This window comes from Gouania willdenowi, chromosome 6 (genome assembly GCF_900634775.1).
Source record: "Gouania willdenowi chromosome 6, fGouWil2.1, whole genome shotgun sequence".
Lineage (NCBI taxonomy): Eukaryota > Metazoa > Chordata > Actinopteri > Blenniiformes > Gobiesocidae > Gouania > Gouania willdenowi.
In genome coordinates, this window is record NC_041049.1 from 68,539,872 (window position 1) to 68,562,650 (window position 22,779).

The 22,779-nt window shown below is 37.0% G+C and overlaps 2 protein-coding genes across 2 annotated transcripts; one reads left to right on the forward strand and one right to left on the reverse strand.

Moving 5' to 3' along the window:
- Positions 1-73: 73 nt before the first annotated feature.
- On the reverse strand, positions 74-7,765 carry skic8 (SKI8 subunit of superkiller complex). The gene is made up of 10 exons (XM_028450576.1): positions 7,367-7,765; positions 7,243-7,270; positions 5,271-5,376; positions 4,983-5,155; positions 3,928-4,076; positions 3,764-3,857; positions 3,267-3,360; positions 2,202-2,294; positions 1,437-1,515; positions 74-254 (listed from the first exon to the last, which is right to left on the reverse strand). Exons 1-10 carry the CDS (start codon positions 7,376-7,378, stop codon positions 168-170), a joined length of 915 nt encoding a protein of 304 aa, XP_028306377.1. The 5' UTR covers positions 7,379-7,765; the 3' UTR covers positions 74-167.
- Positions 3,694-22,146, forward strand: crabp1a (cellular retinoic acid binding protein 1a). The gene is made up of 5 exons (XM_028450577.1): positions 3,694-3,705; positions 10,280-10,541; positions 15,291-15,469; positions 18,998-19,111; positions 21,861-22,146. Exons 2-5 carry the CDS (start codon positions 10,472-10,474, stop codon positions 21,909-21,911), a joined length of 414 nt encoding a protein of 137 aa, XP_028306378.1. The 5' UTR covers positions 3,694-3,705; positions 10,280-10,471; the 3' UTR covers positions 21,912-22,146.
- Positions 22,147-22,779: the final 633 nt, after the last annotated feature.

Consider the following 22,779-nt stretch of genomic DNA (forward strand, 5'->3'; position numbering starts at 1 on the left):
TCTTATCGTTAATGGTTACTAGATGCAACTATTTTAGTAGATTCAGAAGAAAAAACCAGACAGAAAACCAAAATCTACAAAAGAAAAGTTTAATTGACCATTTTTTGGTCAGCGGTGGAAAGAAAAAGAACGTGAATCTTCCTTCCAAATGAAAGCTTGTGTTTTAATCAGGGGCAGTCGTATATGTGGATGGCGCGGTCGTCTCCAGCTGAGATGATATTTGATCCCGTGCTGTTGTACTTTACACTCCACACCTGAGATAGCATGGATAGTTGGAATCAGAGTTATTACAGACACATGCTGTTACACCCATTTATCAGTTCTCTGTACACACTTATTCCAGCTGTTTCAGGTTGTCAGACTAAACTGAGGTTTAGAAACCAGTTCAGAGATCCAGATTTGCACAAGTGTGTAGCACCGCAACGAGACTGGTATAAGTTTAACAGCACTTCTGTTTGCATAAGTATTACCGTATAAAAATTAGGCTTTACACAATCAGAATTTTTTGGCCAATCAGTGAGTTTAAACAAATAGATCACCAATCTGATCTGAATCTTTTAGGTACCGACTGAACTCCTTTTTACTACCTGGCACCGATTTATGTAAAATCCAACAGTCCCATGTTTCGGTACCTATAGACGCATCCTTGTGACTGTGAGGGACTGGAGTAGAAATTTCCCTCTTCACAGGTACATAGCAAAGGTGTGGGGCGCGCGAGTACACGCACCTGTGTCCACCAACCTGCTGAAATGGACAGAAATGTCCGGTATTAAAGATAAAGTATAAGGGAGCGCCTCACTCCACTCTCTGCTCTTTAATCAGACCCTCCTTTTACTCCACGGCTGCACTGGTTGAATAAACAACTAGCTCCAGCACACACACACAGACGCTAACAGCAGATGCTGACTCCGCATTCACAGCCAGTGGATCCAGGAACAGACCGAGCTCAGCGCTCCACTCTGACCAGCTGATGTGAGTGAAGTACCATAAAGCCATGTCACGTAGAGCAAACATTTCAGTGTAAATGAGACAATGAAACAATGCAATGGACGCATCTACAAAAAGTTTAATTACGACAACGACATCATTGATCTGATCAGTGAATTAAGACATTACAGCCAATCACAATAAAACAAAGTTTGTTTTGATCTCCACCGTAAACACTTTCTTATTGAGATTGTCAGAAAAACATCTTTTTTTTTTAAGCACTGATCTTTGACTTATTGATCTATGAGACAAACTGTCTTTACCTGATAAAAAAGTATCGTCTCCGGTAAATTTAAATATTTAAGCAGAATTAGTTGACTTATGACATATGGCTGTGAACAGGCTGTTGCTGTAGGACTTTAATATACAGTCACATGATGAGGAGGAACAAAGTGATAGGCATTGATGTTATTTATTTATGATCAAATAAATCCAGATAATTGTGTTACCTGGTCTTGATGATCAAAGAAGGTGTTAATACACGCTCTGGAGCTGGCGTCCCAAACCTTCACGCTCTTGTCAGATGAGCTGAGAACCCAAACAGAGAGAAGTTGTCAGATTGTCTTTGTACAGAGAGGTGAAAAACAGCTCCAGTGAAAGAACAATCGTGTCAATAAATCAAGTCCAAAAACAAGTCAAATTCCTCCTGATTCTACACACTTTTTGACACCTTTGTGTTGTTCTTTTTTTGTTTGCAAAAGCAGCATTTGTCAAACTAAAATGTAAATCTGCCACATGCTTAAGACTAATACTGTAGTATTTCCTAGTATACATTTGTTCTTTTAAATTATACAGTTTGAAGGTTTCTTTTCACCTTTTAAATCAGACTCTCAACTATGAGTTGTAAACATGAATGCAACTTAAAGTGTAATGACTCTCATAAATACATAAATCAAATGTCCTCGTGTGATTAATGATCAAATTTTGATTATTGCTGATTAATAAATCTCCCATCTAATTAGTAAGCTGCTGAATTATGTGACTTCTCTTTTCAGTAACACATCACAGCACCTTTAATCATGTATAGCGTAATTAAAATACACAAATTACCTAGAATTATCTGGGTTTTCTTACTATTTGAAAAATGTTTTTGGGAAATTTAAAATTCGATTCATAATAAAAACACGATTAATTGATTATAGATCTGTTTCCACCAGCCCTAGTGATAAGTTCTTCCTGATAATGCAGAAGAAGAAGAAGAGCATCTCACTTACCTGGAGACAAAATGTGTGTTGTCTGGTGAAAAGGCCACACTGAGGACCCAGGAACCATGACCACTGAGAGTTCCTGCCAGGTTGGCGTGTTGCCTGAGAAAACAGTTCACAGACAAGTAACATTAGATCTTGTTTTTTCACATTCAGAACTCCTAAAGTTTATTATAAGGAGCACAATTAAAGTAACACACTACAGTACAAACTTAGTTACAGATAAATAAATTGTTTCCCGACCGTCGGACGAAACCTTTATTCTCTTTGTGAGAGCTAAATATTTTAGACTGCACTAAAACAAGTGATGTGATGGTTTATCTTACTAACTAACTAGGAGTAACTAGTACTCAGCTGTCACCATGTGACTGAGGTTTGGTCCCATCTTCCATTAAAGAGTATTTTGTAACACTTTACTTGAAGTTTTATTAAGTAAGTTGTATCGTTAGATACCTTAACCCCACTAGATCCCTCCACCTAACTAAAAAAATGCCAACATAGCTCCAAAGGTATCATAATTTAGCGAATGACAATTAATGACAGCCTTCATGACACCTTATTCATGCTAATGACACATGCCATGTCATAATAATGACAGCGTAACATCAGCCTTATGTATACAACTTCAAGTCAAGTGAATAATTAAATCCTGAGGTTTTAGCTGATGAGCTTGACTATGGGTGGAGCTCCTGGAGCAGTTAAGCCACACCCAGTCACCCTCTAACAGCTAACCATGTCAGTCAGTCTACAGGTGCTAGTTTTTATAGAAGGGGGGGGGCCAACAGTGGTGGTACAGGGACACAAGAATGAAGCCACCAAAACTTCAGAAACCTCCATTCTCGTAATAGCTGGGTTTCTACCCATAGAGGGCAGTCATTCTTACACCTTCCAACAAAATACGCCAAGTCGAAATATTTTAACTAAAATGTCAAAAGTTGGACTACAATCATTCAACAATACTAATTCATACCAAAAACATTTGTTTTCAGCAGCAAAAACTCTTTAAATAAAAATGAATAAATTGAATTGCAAAGACATGATCAATTCTGGGAGAAAGGATTAAAAAAAACTCACACGTCGTATATTTTGATGTAGCCGTCGTCAGATGCTGTGACCAGGAGCTGAGAGTCTGGAGAGAAGGTGAGAGATCTGATGGGCATGGCGTGACCTGTGGAGACACCCTATTATTATTTTTCATTGTGGACATGTCAACATCCAGGCGCACCAGATACACCATCACGTTCTATCCCAGTGCAATAGTTACTGAACACAAAAGAGGTGTTTAGATAATTTGTAACTGTTATGTGTAATATATTTATCCTTGTTGTTCCCACTGTATGTTTATTTGTTTATTTATCATTTTAGTGGCTCCCCTTTGTAAATACACTTAACTATCTTTCTTCTTATTTTCTTGCACCACAAGAGTTGTCTCTTAATTTTGTTCTACCCTTTGTGTATAATAATAAATGCATTCTATTCTATTCAATTCTATGTGTACCACACTACAGCAGATGTGCTGTCACACATTGTTACTAAATTAAATGAAGCATGATTTTAACCATAAAGCGTACCTTCCAGTGTATGGAGAAGCTTTCCTGTGGCAATATCAAAAATATTGATGATTCCATCGATAGCACCGCTGGCCAGATACTTTCCATCAGGACTCTGAGGAGCAAAGCCACAATAAACCAGTGGATCATTCCAAATAAAAGAATATCACTACAGATCCTCTTACGTAAGCGATACTCAGAATGAATTTCCCTCGAGTGTCCAGGGAATATTCCTTCTTGCCACTTTCCACATTGAAGATGTTGACTTTGCCCACGTGACTTCCTGTGGCGATGTATTTAGAGTCTGGCGAGAAGGCGACCGTCCACGCATCAACTACAGAGAGGGGAGAATTAGTAAAGTATCACATACAGCTCAAAGTACAACTTACACCAAACTGAAATAACCTGACTGATGTCTATAGATAAACCTTTATCACGGTTCCTACAGCTTCAGTCAAATTAAATTCAAGACTATTAAAGACGTTTTATTGCCATTTGGAATTAAATTTAGAGCCAACTTCACAGTAAACACAATTGGGGGGAAAAACCGCCACATCAATTATATAAGGTTAGGGTGATTTTTTTTTCCTATTGTAGACATGTAACTGGCGGCCCCCAAAGTAAAAACAAAAAACTAAAAAATAATACCTTAAAAAAAAAAAAATTTAAAAAAAATACACAAAATGACTAAAATAATCAAAATCTCTCTAAAAACACACAAGATGATTACAAAAATAGCCACAAATCTATAAAATAACAACAAAAATACAAAAAACAAAAACCATTAAGAAAAATCTTCATTGGACATGCAATTTTTGTAAAAAATTAACATTTCCCCATGTTGTTGAAAGTCCTGCTGCAACCACGTCACCGTTTGTAGTTGGCTCTGCTGTCGTCAATCCACAATGTTATATTAAATTATAAAACTAAATAAAAAATGAATGTTACCATTTATTTTGAAATGTGAGACTAATTACAATCATAAAATCATACCTGTGTGTTAAAATGTAAGACTTTTCAAACATTGATTTAAGACATTTTAATGACAATTCAGGCCTTTTAAGACTTTTTAAGGATCCGCAGGAACCCTGTTTATTCTCTGTGAACACCAAACATCTGTGTCACATCTAGAACGCCCTTACAGCCTGTGTCCTTAAATACACACAGTGAACAAAATGAGAATGTGTCACTAATCAAAGGGGACATGTAGGATTCTGGTTCCACAGAGAACTGGTGTTACCTGGTCCAGCATCCATGGACTTGATCTGTTTCCCAGACTCGAGGTCCCACAGTCGGATGTGTGCATCGAGCGAGCTGGATGCGGCGATGGCTCCGTTATGGCTGATGTCTACAGAAACCACTCCCAGCTGGTGACCTTCCATAGTCCACTGCAGCTCCAGCTTCTCATCGAACCTGTTGGAACATAATTAAAAAAAACTCATTAACACTGAGTGAAGTAAGAAACCTTAGAGGATTGTTCACTAAAATTAAGCTAGGAGTTATAGAAAAATACAAAAACAAAAATCACCATTTCCACACTTTGACCGTATCATCCAGTGAACCGGTGATGATGGTTTCTGAGTTGTCAGCTTCACTTTTACCCCATGCTGCCGTCCAGATGGCGTCATCATGTGCTGAAACCAACACAATAACTAGAACTTAATGTTTGGTTGATAACAAAGCTATTTAGGGGCGTCTATCAAAGAATTAACATTGACGTGAATACGACAACAACAGTTTATTCCTAAAGGTGAACAAGCAGTGACCCAAACCAAGGAAACTGTTAAGTCAAACTAAATTCATGACTTTTTTATTGCCATTTGAAATTAAATTTAAACTCACAATTGTGGGGGGAAAAAACACAACATCAATTACATAGAGTTATGGTACATATTTTCCAGTGTCCAGTGCAGACATGCAACTGGTGGCCCCCAAATAAACAAAAAAACAAACTAAAATAATCAAAAACACTCCAAAAACAAACAAGATGATTACAAAAACAGTCAGAAATCTATAAAACAACAACTAAAATACAATAAATAAAAACCATTAAGAAAAATCGTCGTTGAACAGGCAGTTTTTGTGAAATGTACATTTCCCCATGCTGTTGAAAGCAACCACGCCACTGTTTATTAGTTGGTTTCGAAGTCGCAGTAAATTATGTATGAATGTTACCATTTATATTGAAATGTGAGACTAATTACAATCATAAAATCATACTAATTATGTGTTAAAATGTAAGATTTTTGAAACATTGATTGAAGACATTTTAATAACAATTAAGGCCTTATTTTTATATTCATGGATTTAATGTTTTGTAAGACTTTTTAAGGATCCGCGGGAACCCTGTCTATTGTCTAATTATGTATAAAATGAAAGATCCATCAGCCAGTGTTGTGCCTGAATGCGCACAGTGAGCGATCGTTCATTAATTTATTCCTTCATATTTTGGGCGAAAGTAAAGTGAACGTACTGTATTTCTGCCTGATAAACATTATTACGGTATCTCCCTATGATCGCTTACAATAATTTGATGATAATGTCACATCTATTGTTTGTAGAACCTGCCTGGAATATTTTTCCAGTATTGCTTTCTTTAAATTTATTTTTTGTAAGGATTGAATTTGATGTGAATTGTTTCCAGGTTTGAAATGTATTGAAATGGAAAAACATTTCCACCTTAAGGAACATTATCCACTATCCAAAGGTCCATTCAAGCTGCAGGTTTTTTATTGTGTTTTTTAAAATATAATGTACTATGGTACTCAGCTGCTGCTGATGACTGAATGGGGTTCCACAATGGCTGTACTAGCTCACAGCAATATATTGAGAAAAAAAAAAAACAATCAACTAGTTCATTTGTGGAAAAAAGAACTTTGTTACTAAATATTTGAATTATGAACTATGAACAAAACTAGTTCGTTCTAAAATTTGTGAACTGAACTTTCAACTATTTAATGTAGAAAGTGAATTATTCAGCCCATCTAAACATAAAAACAAAACCTAAGTTTAGGATAAATTGTCTATGAGGTAATAATGTAAGACAGAACATTTCCAGCCTCAATAAACTGCCTTCAATCAAAAAACTCAAAATTACAATTTAAGAATAATAAAAGTGAAAAAAAATATATAAAAAAAGTTAAATTTAAAAGAAGAAAAGTGTTGATAATGTAGTTATTTTCTGATTATCTTATATCGACTTGAGGTTTGCATAATATAAATGAATGAATTCACACCCATGCATAAATCCCATTATTTTATCACTTTATATTCTGTAAAACAAATAACTTTTGTCGAAATAATGTTTTGAAAATCAAGCAGCGTTGGTCTATAAAAATGGTGTACATTTAACAGCAAAATATATTTATGGTGTATGCCATATATATTTAATTTAAATGTAAATTATTAAAAGTGTCCTCATGTTGAAAACATCTGCTCTAACATGCCTGGCTACTCGAATAAACATAATCACAAAACAAACGAAAAAAAATATGACTCACCTTGTTCTTGCTTTAACAAAATACTGTACTGAAATTAAGCACAAATTGACAACAAATTAAAAAGTGCATCTTGTTATAATCACACAGACATTATATTGATATTAAAGGTGGATTTGTCTCTTACCTGCGTGCTCATTGTTTTGGTCCCGGATGTAACTTCACTTCAGCCTTAAAACAACAAGTTTAACACTAAATGATGGAATCAATAAAATTTATCCTGTCACACAGAAATTAAGACAGGCACACAAAAAAGCATTAACTTTTTAAACAATTTAAATTCAACGCAAAACGTAGTTAAGCTAGTTAGCTTAGCTTAGCTTAGCTAACTAGCTTAATAGAAAAAACAGTTCAGCGCTCAAATAAACTGTTCTAAGATGTCGTACAATAAACTAGCGTAATCAACCACTAACCAGTTAACTATAACGCTAAACTTTAACTTGTATTGTAAAGTTTGGACGCAGTGTTTGCTAAATTTCAGCTTCATTGATTTACACTAACGACGCCATGACAAAGTCTGACGTCACTTCCGCGGCTAGAGTTTTTTTTTTTTCTCATCTTAATTTCTGAGCTCATTAGCGCCTCCACTGGACGGAATACAATCACCCACCAATCCATGTATTATAGTGAATCAGTTTATGTAATATAATGTATTATATTTGACAGTGCAGAAAATCAACAAGAAAATACAAAAAAAAAAAAAAAAACACTTGTTTCTAAGTGTGCGCAGCTACACTCTATGCCAGTAATTCTCAACTGGTGGGTCGGGACCCAAAAGGGAGTCGCGGATGTGTACTGGGTGAGTCGCAGACAGCTGGTCAAATATAAATAAATACTTAATGTCTATATTAGGCTTGTCTTTTATTTTGAAATAAACTTTTCTTTTGACAGGCATGATGTGAAATGCATGTTGCACAGGAAAATATATAGATTTATGTTTTAAAAAAGATTTTATACATTGGTTTTCAACAGCTGTTTTTGAAAAAACTAAATGTGATTGGTTGAATTCTTAAAAAAAAAAAAAAAAAAAGAAAAAAAAAGTGGGTCGCATTTTAACGACCGTGGCAAAATGTGGGTCCCAGGGTGAGACCAGTTGAGAACCCCTGCTCTATTCATCCATCCATTCATCCATCCATCGGGATGTAGGATCATGACTGTCTGCATATCTCTGAGCTCACTTCCTTTTAAAAGTGTGCTGTGGTATCTGTACCAAGTTTATTAAACTTTCACAGAAAACTGGTGTATTTAGAGACAACATAAACACCTGGGACTAACTGTGTTTTACCCAGTTTTGCTTTGTGTAAGAACATATTATCCAACTGAAATCCACCAGTGTTGTCAGAAAATCCTTCTTTATCACAACACAAGGTAGGTACCCATCCATCCATCCATCTTCTCCCGCTTAGCCGTTTCCGGGTCGCGGGGGCAGCATCCTCAGTAGGGAGGCCCAGACTTCCCTCTCCCCGGCCACTTCCTCCAGCTCTTCCGGGGGGACCCCGAGACGTTCCCAGGCCAGCCGAGAGACATAGTCTCTCCAGCGTGTCCTGGGTCTTCCCCGGGGCCTCCTTCCGGAGGGACGTGCCCTGAACGCCTCACTAGGGAGGCGTTCAGGGGGCATCCTAATTAGGTGTCCGAGCCACCTCATCTGGCTCTTCTCGATGCGGAGGAGCAGCGACTCTACTTTGAGCCCCTCCCGAATGACTGAGCTTCTCACCCTATCTCTAAGGGAGAGCCCAGCCACCCTACAAGCGGCCAAGGTAGGTACAAGGTGTCAAAATACATGTTAAGGGCAGTAACCAAGTTTCATCAGTCCCACCTGCCTCCACTGGCAAGCTTTACTGATTTAGAAATATACTGAAAAAGTACAAACACCCATAAAAGCGACTCAATTACAGTAACGTGAGTACTTGTAATCAATAACTTTCACCTCTGCCATTTACTTGTTCTTGCAAGTTTAAAAAAAGGAAAACAAATTGTATTTCAAACCATTTTGTACTTGTAAAGGTAAAATTTGTAATTATTGATATTGCAACATATCGCAATGTATATCATATTGTTTGCTATCGAGATATATCGAGATATATCGTATCGTGACATGCAAATTGTGAATTGTATCGTATGGTCAGATTCATGACAATACACATCCTTACTGTAAAGTTCTTTGAGGTTCTCTGAAAGGCTCAATAAAAATCCAACCATTATTATCATCAATGCAGTGGTGGACGGCCATCTGGCATACTGGGCATCGTCCCCGTGGGCTGGTCTGCTACGTTTTTGTTTATTTTGATGAGCGAGTGGAGGCAGACATGGTAACAGGTGGCCAAAAATGGCCCAAAAGTGACAAAAACATGGCAAGAAAAGAGTGAAAAGTGACTAAAATGTGGCAAAATCAGTCAAGAGTGGCCAAAAAATGGGCACATCAAGAGAAACCAGGTGATATGTAATGGCACAGAGGAGCTTAAATGGATAAAATGTGGTAAACAAAAAGTGAAAAAGGGCAACAATGTGGAACAAGAAGAGGCAAAATGTAGAAAAAAAGTGGCAAAAGTTAGCTTATTTGGATGAAATTGGCCAAAAACAATTTAAGAAACGACAACAATTTGATAAAATTACAAAAATGGACAAAAATAGGGAGAAAAAAAAAGATATTTATTGGTAAAAGGATGTTAAAGTCTGAAAAATGTCAGAACTTTTTGAAAAGGGGCAAAAATGGGACAAAGGAAATAGGTAAAAAGGGGTTCATGGTTGATGTCAATCCACCCCTACATCAATGTAAGTGTGTATAATGTGAAATAAAAAGACTTCACTGTTCAATGTATCTGTCATGTTGACTGCAGTAGGTGTTTAATCTGTATCTTAATGTATTTTAAAGGGATTTTGATCAATTCTGATTAAGAAACTGATTAAAAATGTGATGAATGCTTTATAAACTTTGATTCTATTCATGCTGACATCTCAGTCCTGCTCCACTGTGTTACCAGACTGAGCTTTTCTGGGGGAGGGACCTGCTCTGCCTCCTAATAAAGACAGTAGCTTTAAGGAGATGACTACACTCAGTGTGAAGAGAAGCAAGGGAGTGAGCGTATGATGACTTATTGAGATACAAACATAGAAAAGATTGATTGGGGTGTTTTATTTGTAAGAGGGATTGGAACTACAGCAGAGGAGGACGAGAAGGAGCGTGAGAGAGAAGTGGAACAGGTTCTTTCTGCAGCATCAAGCCTCAGCAGACATGACTAACTTCACCGGTACCTGGAAAATGAAGAGGAGTGAGAATTTTGATGAACTTCTCAAAGCTCTTGGTAAGATCTGCTCTTCTTAATCCATCCATAGTGCATCTCTGTACGAAGGTCCCATAAAACAACACCAAGTGATGAATGTAGAATCAGGGTTGGGGTCAATTATAATTGTAATTGTGTAATTAATAATTCATTACAATTATGACATAGTTATAATTGTAATTTTTTTTTAAATCTGTTGCTGTTGTAATTGTAATAAAATTGTAATGGATTTTGTAATTGTAATTGCCATGAAAATTCTTTAAAAATTGAACACAAAAGTGAGGAAGCATGTTACAGTCCTACACATATGTAGTCAACAGTTATTAAAATATGTTTCATATCCAACTGTCCCACATTTTACCATTTAAAAAAAATTTAAATCGACTAATATACTGACACAAAAAAGGCTCAGGCGCCCAAACCAAAAATATTAAAACCTATATATTAATTAATAACAAGGCAACCAATAGATAGGAAATAAATTAGATGATATATATTTGTTCTTAGTGTATTTTACAGCTGATTTAGGACCCATTAGCATAAGAGATGCTAACAGAAAGCTAACCAAGAGGGTCAAAGTTAGATTTTATTAAGTTATTTATTTGTTTAGTAATTGAGAATGTAATTGTAAGTGACTTTCTGAGGATAAAAAAAATATAGTAATCTAATCGTAATTGGAAAAATGCTGGTCACTGTAATTGTAATTGAATATGGGTAATTGAAAACGTAATTGTATCTGAAAAATGTTATTAACCCCAACCCTGTTTAAAACGTTGCTTTACAGCCAATGATAGAAGATGGTGGAGATACGGCAGGAGATCAGAAACATTGGATGCTGAATTCCAGCTGAAACAGACAGTATTGTCTGATGAAGGGATGAGGAAGAGGAAGAGGAAGAGGAGGAAGAGTAGCAGGAGGAGGATGATGAGGAGAAGAGGAGGGGGTAGAGACAATTATTCATATCAAGCTTTTATAAGTAGGACATGAGTCACCAAAGCCAGGGGAGGTCTCAGCAGCTCCGTGTTGATCCCTCGTCTCCTGTTCATCTTTCTCAGTCCCCAAGTGATTGTTTTGCAGCTTTGTATTTGGATCAGTTAAAACTGGGTCACCCAATTGTTCCACAGCGCGTTGTTATGCCAGTAAATAGTCTGGAGTCTTTAGAATACATTTCGGGGAATCTTCAGCAACTGTTGGCATGAAGGTTGATCTTTTTTCTAACCCAGAATGCAACAAGCTTATAAGGAAATAGGTTTTGTGAAGTGAACCTGAAACGCTCCGTGTGCCGATGTAGCACGATAAGGAATTTCAGATTACTTGAGTATCTGACAGCATTTTGCTTTCAGTGTAACTAAAAGGTCAGGACCTCTGTGAAAGGGATTTCTGTAGATTTCAGGTCACATGCAATGACCTTTTTTTTGCAGCATATACTATAAATATAGAGCAGGAACCCTACAGAGACAAGGGATGCTTTTTGTTCTAAAGCCATCAAGGCTAATGCCAAAGGCCAATGAACACATGCATGTGCAGGAATGGATACGCCAACACTGTGCATTGCACTTCTGCTCTGAGTAATTATAAATCAACTGGGTAAAAACATGTTTCTTTACCATGAAACACCCCTTTTGGTTCACAGTAACAGAGTCACAGACAGAGGTGGACGGGCCATTTCCCATACCGGGCATCATCCCGAAGTGGGCCGTCAACCCAAAGTGGGCTGGTCCGCTACGTTTTTTTTGTTTACGAGTGAGTAGAGGCAGACATGGTAACAAGTGGCCAAAAACGTTCCAAAAGTGGCAAAAAACGTGGCAAGAAAAAAGTGTAAAGTGACTAAAATTGACCAAATGCAGTCAAGAGTGGCCCAAAAATGGACAAATAAAAAGGAACCAGGTGTAATGGCAAAGGCTGAGCAAAATGTGGTAAACAATAGTAAAAAAAATGGCAAAATGTGTCCAAACAGTCGTGACAAAAGTAGTGAAAAAGATAAAGAAAATGTGGAACAAAAAGAGGCATAGTGGAGGGGAAAGGGGAAACAAGTGGTATTTATTGGTATTTATTGCTTATTTGGATGAAAAGTGGCCAAAAAAAAAAAAAAACTAAAGAAAGTGCAAAAGTTGGATAAAAGTATCAAAAAGAACTTGCAAAAAATTGACAAAAACAATCAGAAAAAAGTGATATTTATTGACAAAAAGTAGCTACAATCTGATAAAAAAAAAAAAAAAAGTGTCAAAGAAAGTTGCAAAGTGGCCAAAGAATATAGCTAAAAGGGGTTAAAAAGTTCCCACCTTTTAAGTTTTTTTGGGAGAATAATAATTAAAATCAACACATAAAGAGCCACATGTTGATCATCCCTGACTTAATAATATCTTCTACATGACGTCCTATGATAATGTAGTGGGCTGGTCTGGACAGAAAATGCCAGGGCTGATTTTTCGTCCCAATCCTCCCCTGGTCACAGATAATGTAAAATATAGAGCATAGATCACACGTGAAGTGTAAACATCAAGGTCACCGCTAAGGGCAAGAGCAAAAGAAAGTATGTAAAATGACTGCAAATAATTTCTAGAAATATTTGAAGCTCATGCATCAGCAGGTCGTCTGTTATCAAAGTACATTAGCCACATTAGCCGGAGCGGATCACTCAGTAAGATTACCATAAGGACTCTGCTGCACTAGCTGCTATTGTGCATTGCAGCACAGCAGGGACGCTACTCTCCATCAACATCTTTTTAATTATCTGTTGACTTGAATGATCCCCTACAGCGGGAGGTGCTGGGTATACCCAGTTAGCAGAGAATCGTGGCAGGTGAACAGTGTCTGTATCCTGATCCAAATCAGGCATATGTGACTGCTTCATGACCCATTTCACCACTAATTCTAACCATCAGCCACAAAAAACATGTATTGACATGGATATTGATGTTTGCTGGAGCTGGATTTTATTGTGCAAATATTTGTTGGGTTAATTATCCCAGGAAGCATTCAGCATATTCATGTTTATACCATCGATCGACCCTTTATAACCAAAGAAAAGGTTTTGACTGCAAAATGTTGCAGTTTTAAACAGATGTATGGGCCAACACAGACATCAGATCACATAACCAAAGTTAAAAAGAACTATATTGATACAAATCAGAATCACAGGAAGTTGGTAGAGCTAGAATGAGGTTCATTCTCACTGTTGTACAACTGTACAATAACACAGCAGGGCATTGTACTGTCTGTAAATATGTAAATATATCTCCTTGCCCCACCTGTAAATATGTATATATCTGTATCCTTTATTTTTGATATATATATTTTTTCTATTTATATTTTTCTATTCATATTCTGATTTATGTATAGCTTCTATTATTGTATTGTTTATTTTATTTTTTATCTACTGCATTATTTTTCGGGTGTCTTTGGGGTTTTTGAGTGTGTTGCCTTCTGTTGTCTTTTTTATTGCATTTTATTTTTATTGAGCTGTCATGTCAGTAAATTTGATGAATAAAGAATCGTCGACTCTCAATAGGTGTAATCCCCATCCATGTTCAGAAATACATTAAAATACATGATATATTCAGAAAAAGGAGCAGAAAGAATCAGACTTCTGTACAGGTGAAATTCTTGCAAATTCTGACCAATCCCTGTCACTCAGTTTGAATTGAGCGAACCAATCAGATGCCTTCATATTTTGTCCTGTCCAATAACTTATTTAAAACAAATTTCACAGAAAAATGAGCACTTGAACACAATGTATGGTGAAAATAACTAATGATCACAGCAGAGTTTAGGCCTGAAAAAAAGTATTTTAACTTTACAGTTTGACCCACATCCCATCCATTATCATTGAGGAGGCGGGGTTTAGGATCTATACTACAGCCAGTCAGCAGGGGGAGCTGTAAAAATGAAAGCTTCACTCCACTGGAGAACTTGTCCCGTCCATTCTTTTCATAGTCTATGGTTTAAGATTGTAGCTTTAGAAGGAGCCCTGGTGGGAGGGGGAGGAGCTTAGAGGAGATCCTGTAAGCTCAAATCTTTGCTAGCTTTCTAACATTGCGGACTGCAACATTTATTTGTGTCTTCAAATTCTAAAACGAGCAAAACATCAGAAATAAATTAATTAAAAAAAGCCTAAATTCAAGATTAATGTTTGACGAGACACAGAAAAGAGTTTATATGAGCCTGTAGACACAAATAAATAATATATAACATGAGCTAAGCCAAGGGGTACTTGTGATAAGAAATAAAGGCTAAGGGGTACATGGGGCAATAGAGTTTGGGAAACACTGGGCTAGATTAAGTTGGTTAATCAAGGTTAGGTTAAATTAGATTAAATAATAAACTAATAAATCATCCTTACATATACATATATTATGCAAATTATATCCTGATAAGAGGTCACTTTTGTTGAAACAGGCACAAATAGACCTGCTTCTCTGATGCTTTTTTTTTTTACAGATACGATATTAAAACCAAGCTTTAAAGCTAAGTGATATTGAAGGATCCAACCAAGCATGCAAAAGCTGTGTGAGCAAGTTCAGGTTGTGTCACTTTGTGTCAAATGTCACAGAATGTCTAAAAATCCTCCCTGGTCTCCATTTTCCCACTGTTATGCAATAAAACCAGTGAATCGCCTCCATTCAAGGATGTTTTGTTTTACCACATTTTTCTAATTTCCCTCTTGGTCTTTAATTCTTGGTGGAGATGGACAACCCATCCATCCATCCTTTCAAAGTTATTTTTAAGATGTTTGGACTGATCTCCATCTCTTCCTGCGTCTTGTCTCAGGAGTGAATGCCATGCTGAGAAAGGTTGCCGTGGCAGCAGCCTCCACTCCCCATGTAGAGATCCGTCAGGACGCAGAGCAGTTCTACATCAAAACGTCGACCAGCGTGAGAACCACAGAGATAACCTTCTGTGTCGGCAAGGAGTTTGATGAGGAGACGGTCGATGGGCGAAAATGCAAGGTAGAGAAATAAAGAAGGCTTGAAACGTTTAAAACTAATGAATAGTGTGAATGGTGACGTAGGTCATTCATTTATCACACATAAATATTACCATCACTTTGTTAATGTATTTTCTGCACAGTGATTCTCATGTTTCGATGAAAAATGAATTCCTGCTTGTAGTTTCATCCATTTGTATTTGTATCATCCTCACGTCTGAGCACAGAGTCTAAGAGGCAACTTGAATTGATCTCTCTGAACCTCCTCACGCCTCACAGTGGGACTCCCTCAAAGCCTTCAGCACTCTTAAAAAGACTTCTTTATCTATTAATTTATAGAAGAATGGAGGATAAGCAATATACACTTCTGAACCAAAGACCAATTTCTACTAAACCAACTGCAGGGTGATCTGTTGGTCAGTCACTATTTTATGGGGCGCCGGTTGTTAAAATGAACAAACAGTGAAGAGTGGCCAGAAAATGGGCAAATAAAGAGGAACCAGATGGTATGGATTAGCAAAGGGGAGCTTAAAGGGGCAAAATGTGGCAAACAATAGTGAAAAAGGGCAAAAATGTGGCACAAAAAGAGGTAAACTTTACGGGGAAAATGAAACAAGTGGCATTTATTGGGCAAAAGTTAGCTTATTTAGATGAAAAGTGTCAAAAAGAACTTGAAAAATGTACAAAAATATAAGAAAAAATTGATATTTATTGGCAAAGGGTAGCGAAAGTCTGAAAAAAGTGTCAGAACTTTTTGAAAAGGGGCAAAAATGGGACAAAGGAAGTAGCAAAATGTAAATAGGTAAAAAGGTGTTGAAAAGTGTCCTCCTTTTAAGGTTTTCTGGGGGAATAATGATTCATATAGAGCCACATGCTTCTACGTGGTGTCCTCTGATAACGTAGTGGGCTTCATTTTTGTTCCAGTCCAGGTGGATTTTTCCTGGAAAGTATTAACTTTTTTAATGACGTTATTATCCACTGACTATCAACATTTGGGAAAAACAATAAATAACTGTAGAAATTATTTAGTCTTTGAGAGTTTGTTTATTCCTATTCACTTTAAATTTAAAAAACTCAAAGTGCTGCGAAATCTCATAATACAGACATGTGTTAATAAAAGATACTCAATATATCTAAGATACAATGTACACATTTCCTATCGAGCAGGAAATGAAACCGTCGACCAATAGTTGACTCACTATTTTCTCTAAGATGAAACCAGAGACTACTAAGCTGTGGGCAGGAAATGCTCATCAGTTAAATGTAAGAAAATCTCTCCAGTCAGAGAATAGTGGCTGAAACGAGGCCGTGTCTAATCGACTCTCTGGGTTGTGGAGAAAAAAAATCACAAGTAGAGCTGTTGGAAAAAAAGAGCCCTGCTGCTTTTCAGCTTGGCAGAGTGTGTGAACTGCAGCCACTGGGATCAACTGTAGCCTTTCTTACCTTTGATATGGTGATTACCTTTTTCTTCAGAGAATGTGGAGCTGCTGCTTGATCCAAACTGAACAGCGAAGCTTTTGAATACAAAATAGGTGAAAACATGAAATTACAACAATTTCAGCTACATTAAAATTCAGGGGGGAAAGCGTTTGGAAAGCTGCACTTCTATACATTTTCTAGACTTTAGATGTTGAGTTGGACAAAGTTGACTAATACTGTATCACTTCCAGGCGATGGACTCGTAAGGATGCAAAAAGAAATGACTGCTGGCTAATTGAAGTAATGAAATTTAAGGACGGTAGGGTGCTATTATCCCTGTAGGTGGCTTAAATTAAACCTTTTTGCCTTTTTGGCCTATAGATTAATGTCACGTCATCACTTTGTTTCAACATTTTAAACTCCAACATGGAAGTTAAGTTTAATATTTACAAGAATTTATTTTAAAACTGGCTAATCCTGTTGAAATTATTCTGAAATCATTGTTTTTCTAGTATTATTCATAGAATAGGGCCAATTTTGCTAATAAATGTTGCTAATTTTGTTGTGTTAATCCCCCTGTGTTATAACATCCGTAGTATGAGATAAAACAGAAACTTGGCTAAATGAACAAAAAGGTATGAACTTTACGATAAAAGGCATTATACATAAAAGATAACAATGAAATGGAGAATGTGTAACAGTAAAAATAACGAGACCAAAGGGAGAGAACATATTAATCTGTTGTTTGTATCCTGATTGCAAAATAGACATATTTAATGAGAACCTAACCAAAATGATAGATGGAATATTAATAAATGACATCTCCGACCATTTACCAATACTTACAATATTTAATACTAACGACAACATCCACCTAGAAACATATGCAAACACATGCAAAAAAAAATAAAAATACATTATATAAAAAACATCTTAAAGACAAAACATTGAAAACAGAACTACATCCTATGGAAATTACAACAAATACTACATACCAAAACACTGAAGATAATCTATTCTTCCCTTATTGGGTCACATTTAAATTACTTAAATTACTGCTTATAAACTAAGACATAGTAATGTGTTTATACGAGAAAGGGTTAAATCTAACATTGGAAAACACAGCACTGTCAATAGCTATTAACAGCTAGAATAATCTTGATGCAGAGACAAAACAAGGAACTTTGAAAGACGATGAAGTTTTCTTTTGAACTGGAGGAACGTAAACAAAGTCGGGGAATGAAATCTGCAGGGAACAAGGACGACACGAACAACGATGGAGAGGAGGAATGAAAAAAGACAACACTGACTACAGATGAAAATAAATCCTACATAAAAAAGGACAAAAAAAAATATGAAATTGTGTTCAGAACAACCTAAGACTGTTTGACCAGAGAGACAAGCTTTGATGTAAATTTTCTGTGTACAAAACAGGGGACGGGACTTAGATAAGCAAAGTGCTTCTCTCGTCTCCTTTTTCGGCATGTACAAAAAAAAAAGAAAAATAAAACTTCTGTGAATGCAACCATGTCGGAAATAAACTGAATAAATAAATAATAAAAATAAATAAATATGAACAATATTATAATGTTTAATTGGATTGAAATGACACAATATTTAGCAGACAGAAATGGTAAACATGGGTCATTCATGTCTAGATAACTTTGAAAATTAATTTACAATTTGTAGTTCTTGTCTTGGATAGCCTCACTAATATTTTGACTTCTCCAAATTGTAAACCTGGACAATTCAGTAATGACCAACACTTTTTGTCTATTAATAATTCATTTTAATTTACTTCCTAGATATGGGGTTTTCTTTATGTATTTTTTTTAAAATGAAAAGTTTATAATAACAAAACTAGCCAATCAACAAAAGACCAGTTTGTATAATGGGTTGTACTGTAAAAAATCCATTGTGATTGACATAAAATCAGTGTAGCCATCAAAGAATGTACTTCTCTATTTGATGAATCTCGAGGTCTGACTTTAAAAAGGTAAGGCGTGTCCTTCTCTGCGGCCCTGAGACATCTGTACAAGTGTTTAAAGAAATAAAAGCCACAATGTTAAGCTGTATTCACTGATTAATTCATTGGACTGACTTCACCACCCCAATCCTGTCGTTCCTGCAGAGCCTCCCTACCTGGGAGTCGGACAACAAGATCTACTGTCAGCAGACGCTGGTGGAAGGTGAGGGACCCAAAACCTACTGGACCAGAGAGCTGAACGGAGACGAGCTCATCCTGGTGAGTACAAAGCTGTGACTCATCGTATTACTGAAGATACTACAAATAAACAATATTTCAACAGCCAATTACTGCCTTTTAATTTATGAAAGGATGTAAAACTGAAAACTATTAAGGAATTCAAATACATTGTACTTTTGAAACTGGTCTGTTGAACATGGAAATAAATACAATTCATTGATTGATCATGATTGATCATGATCATTTAAAGCAGTGGTTCCCAAACAGGGGTACGTGTACCTGTTGGGGTACATCAGAAGTCAGAATCCTTATTTTGTCATTGCACATGTTACAGAGCAACAGAGCATTGAAATGTCATTTCAGTTTCATCTCGTCCAAGAAAACATGGAAAGACAATCACATACAACACATTTAACATGGGAGGACAGGAGCGGTAGAACTGTGGATTGCCAGAAGGGCGTCGCCTCATGTTTTAGAGGAGAAAATGGGGGAACCACAGGAGGAGAGGTGAGGGGAAAAGGCAGACTTTGAACTGGGTTCCCTATTAGGGGAGGACAGTATAAAACTAGGAAAAAACTTACGGCGCTTTGCCTCCTGCTGCCAACCGTAGGAAGGAGGAGAAGTTGGGGCCAGAGGAGACGGTGAAAAAAAAACGGGTCGTGTGTGAAAGTGTGGGAGTGATCAGTGTTCATGTGAGCGTGTGCCTATTTTCTGCTGCAGTCTCTCACAGTTCATCTAGACTGAATCACAGTATTTATCTTAACATAGGCAGGAGTCAATGGGTCCAAAGCCTTCTGAACAATGAGGCTGACGCACAGGTTGGGAAGTCCTCCTTGATTTCACGCTCTCACGCTTTGCTTTGTTGTTCCTTTAGTTATTAAAACAAGGTGTTGAAAGTCCAAAAGCTGGAAACTCTACCAAACTAGATGTTGAAACATTCATCAAAATATCTTTCCTTAGATGTTCTTTGAAGACCAAAACACTGTTTGGATTAGATCTTTAGGGTTCTACTAAGTATCTTACTGGAAGCTCTACATGGACTCAAGCTGTGAGACCCCTCCTCTGGTGTTTTGGGTGCTAGAAGCAGAAAGTGTTGCAGTGTCTGCCCTGCTTGTGACACTTTGGCCCCGTCGTCTCAGAGGAGCCGGAACCTTCACGCTCCGGTGGAGATTGATTCGTGTGACTTATGACAGCAGCTCAGTCCCTATGATTCTCTGCTTTTATCACCCATGTCCTCCCAGCATGACACCACACAGCTGCTGCACACTGATGTTTTTTAATCTGCAAAAGCCAACACAAAGCTGCACTTCTTCAAAGTTTGCAGCTACAAGGAAAGTAGTGAAATATTTCTGACTGCATATGAGTTGTGTTGGTCTCCATGACAATGCCAAGTGAAGCTTGTTATTGTTCACCTGAGGCTTCTGACCTTGTTTAGGTGCCACCATTGCGTGACAATGTTAGAGTGAGCACGAGGAACAACAGGAAACATCCATCTAACATCCGTCATCAAAGATCCATCCAGTATTCATCTTCTAGCATAGATGGGCAACTTTTACCACAGCGAGGGCACAAAAATGTGATTCTCTGATCGGAGGGCCACATTATCAGCATTCATGTCATCATTTAGAATAATGGCTAATCTGAGCATTAATACAGGAAAGAACAGAGTTCTGCATATATTGGTTGTCATCTTGCCAAGTGTTTTTGTTGTTGTTTTGTGTTTTTCTGTAATGTGTACTATTATTATTGATGATGATGATGATGATTCAAGTTCAAGTTCTCAAGTTTATTTCGAACATGTGCAATTAGTGCAAGAAAGTAAACTGAAAAACAAACAACAATAAACAATAATAATTATAATCATCATAATAATGATGGCTTGAATTCATATAGTGCTTTTTCAGAGGAGGCTCAAAGTGCGTTACAGAAAACATTATTCATTCACACCAGTCAGTCACATCAGTCATACTGGTGGTGGTAAGCTACATTGTAGCCACAGCTGCACTGCGGCATACTGACAGAAGCGTAGTTGCCATTTTGCACCTACGGCCCCTCTGTCCACCACCAACATAAATGCATAATTCATACCCATTAACACGAGGCAACGTGGGTAAAGTGCCTTGCCCAAGGACACAACAAAAATGACTTGGATACAGATTTAAACCCCAACCTTTTGGTTACTGAATGACCCACTCTAGCACTGATGATTTTGTTTATTTTTGTTATGATTATGTGTATTTATGTTTTTCTGGAGTAATTTTGTATATTTTATCTCCAGATTTTTTGTTTTGGATGTTTTTAGGGTCATTTTGTGTGTTTGATTTGGGGGCCACACATGCATGGCCCACGGGCCACCAGTCGCACATACAGTATCTGCTCTATTCCTTTAGGACTACCTCCAAAACCACCCACTTCATTCACAAACTATTATTCTTGTTGTTTTGTGTGTCTTTGAAGTCATTTTGTGTATTTTTCTTACGTTTTGTCTTAAGTTGTGTTTTTGCATAATGTCCTGTATTCTTGGAGTTGTCTTGTGTATTTTTCTGTCAATTAATGTATTTTTGGAGTTCTGTTTGTTTTGCGTTCCACACATGATTAAACCAACTGCCGAATGTGGCCCACGGACCATCAATTGCTCATGTCTAATACTGAGGAAAAGCATGTTTACACCTGCAGGGATCTGAAGTGGATGGATGCTAATCTTCAATCTCTCCTTACAGTTGTTCATTTATTTTATGCAAAAAGTATAGAGAGCTAATGTTTGAACACTTGTTTTTCTTCTCTCCAGACTTTTGGAGCCGATGACGTTGTGTGCACACGGATTTACGTCAGGGAATGAAGATTTGTGGCCTTCATCAGCAGTTCAGCGAGCCCACACATGTGTGTGTGTGTGTGTGTGTGTGCCAAAATGATACAAGCAATCCTCAAATCCTACTTTGTATTCTCTCAACATCAATCTGCATAATCTCATAGTCACTAGCAACGCATCTGTAATCTGGTTATCTGTAGAGTTTTGTGGCTGCAGCACAGTAGCTTGATATTTCTGTTCCCATGTGCAACCCTGGTTTTATCTAAGAGTGTTTTGTTTTTTCTTCTTTGAGTGTATTATGGATGATGAATGCAAACAATAAAAACAAACTGAAAAAAAGTCATATTTCTGTCACAAACTGGCTTGGAGGATGTAACAAAGACCTTCACACATGCACACGTCATGTATTGCTTCGCATTATCAGCTAAAAAAGAAAAAAAAAATGTGGAAAATGTCAACATATCTCGATGAAAACACAAGTTACTAGAATAGAAGGAGATAATCAGAAGATTCCCTCAACAGTTCAAGCATTGCACTCAGTGAAAGAGAAAGGTAGAGACAAATACTGAAAAAAAATTATGAATTTATGACGTCACAAATGGACAGACCAAAAACGTATACTCAGCTCTTTAATGTTTGGTGGGTAGGCCAATATATCGCATTTGATTATTATTGCTATTGTTGCTATTGTCATTATCACTGGTATACATTTTATTATTTTTATTATTGTTATGAAATTTATTTTAACTACCACTCTAATTATTCTAATGTTGTTTAGCAGTTTAAAAAAATAAATAAACAGTGAAAACAGTGGAAAACATCCTGAAGGAGACCTCCACCAAAGGGAAGGTCACCCCGTCCCCTACCCAGCCTCTCCCATTGACCACCCTCTACTTTG

What these genes read in the sequence shown, in the direction of transcription:
- skic8 (XM_028450576.1), bottom strand. An exon ending in ACGGTCAAAGTGTGGAAATG is followed by an intron (nt 5,156 to 5,270) that starts GTGATTTTTGTT and finishes ATGTTCCAACAG; the next exon opens with GTTCGATGAGAAGCTGGAGC. An exon ending in TCATTCTGAGTATCGCTTAC is followed by an intron (nt 3,858 to 3,927) that starts GTAAGAGGATCT and finishes TTTGCTCCTCAG; the next exon opens with AGTCCTGATGGAAAGTATCT.
- crabp1a (XM_028450577.1), top strand. Translation starts at nt 10,472, where the DNA reads ATGACTAACTTCACCGGTACCTGGAAAATGAAGAGGAGTGAGAATTTT. An exon ending in TCGATGGGCGAAAATGCAAG is followed by an intron (nt 15,470 to 18,997) that starts GTAGAGAAATAA and finishes TCGTTCCTGCAG; the next exon opens with AGCCTCCCTACCTGGGAGTC. An exon ending in ACGGAGACGAGCTCATCCTG is followed by an intron (nt 19,112 to 21,860) that starts GTGAGTACAAAG and finishes TCTTCTCTCCAG; the next exon opens with ACTTTTGGAGCCGATGACGT.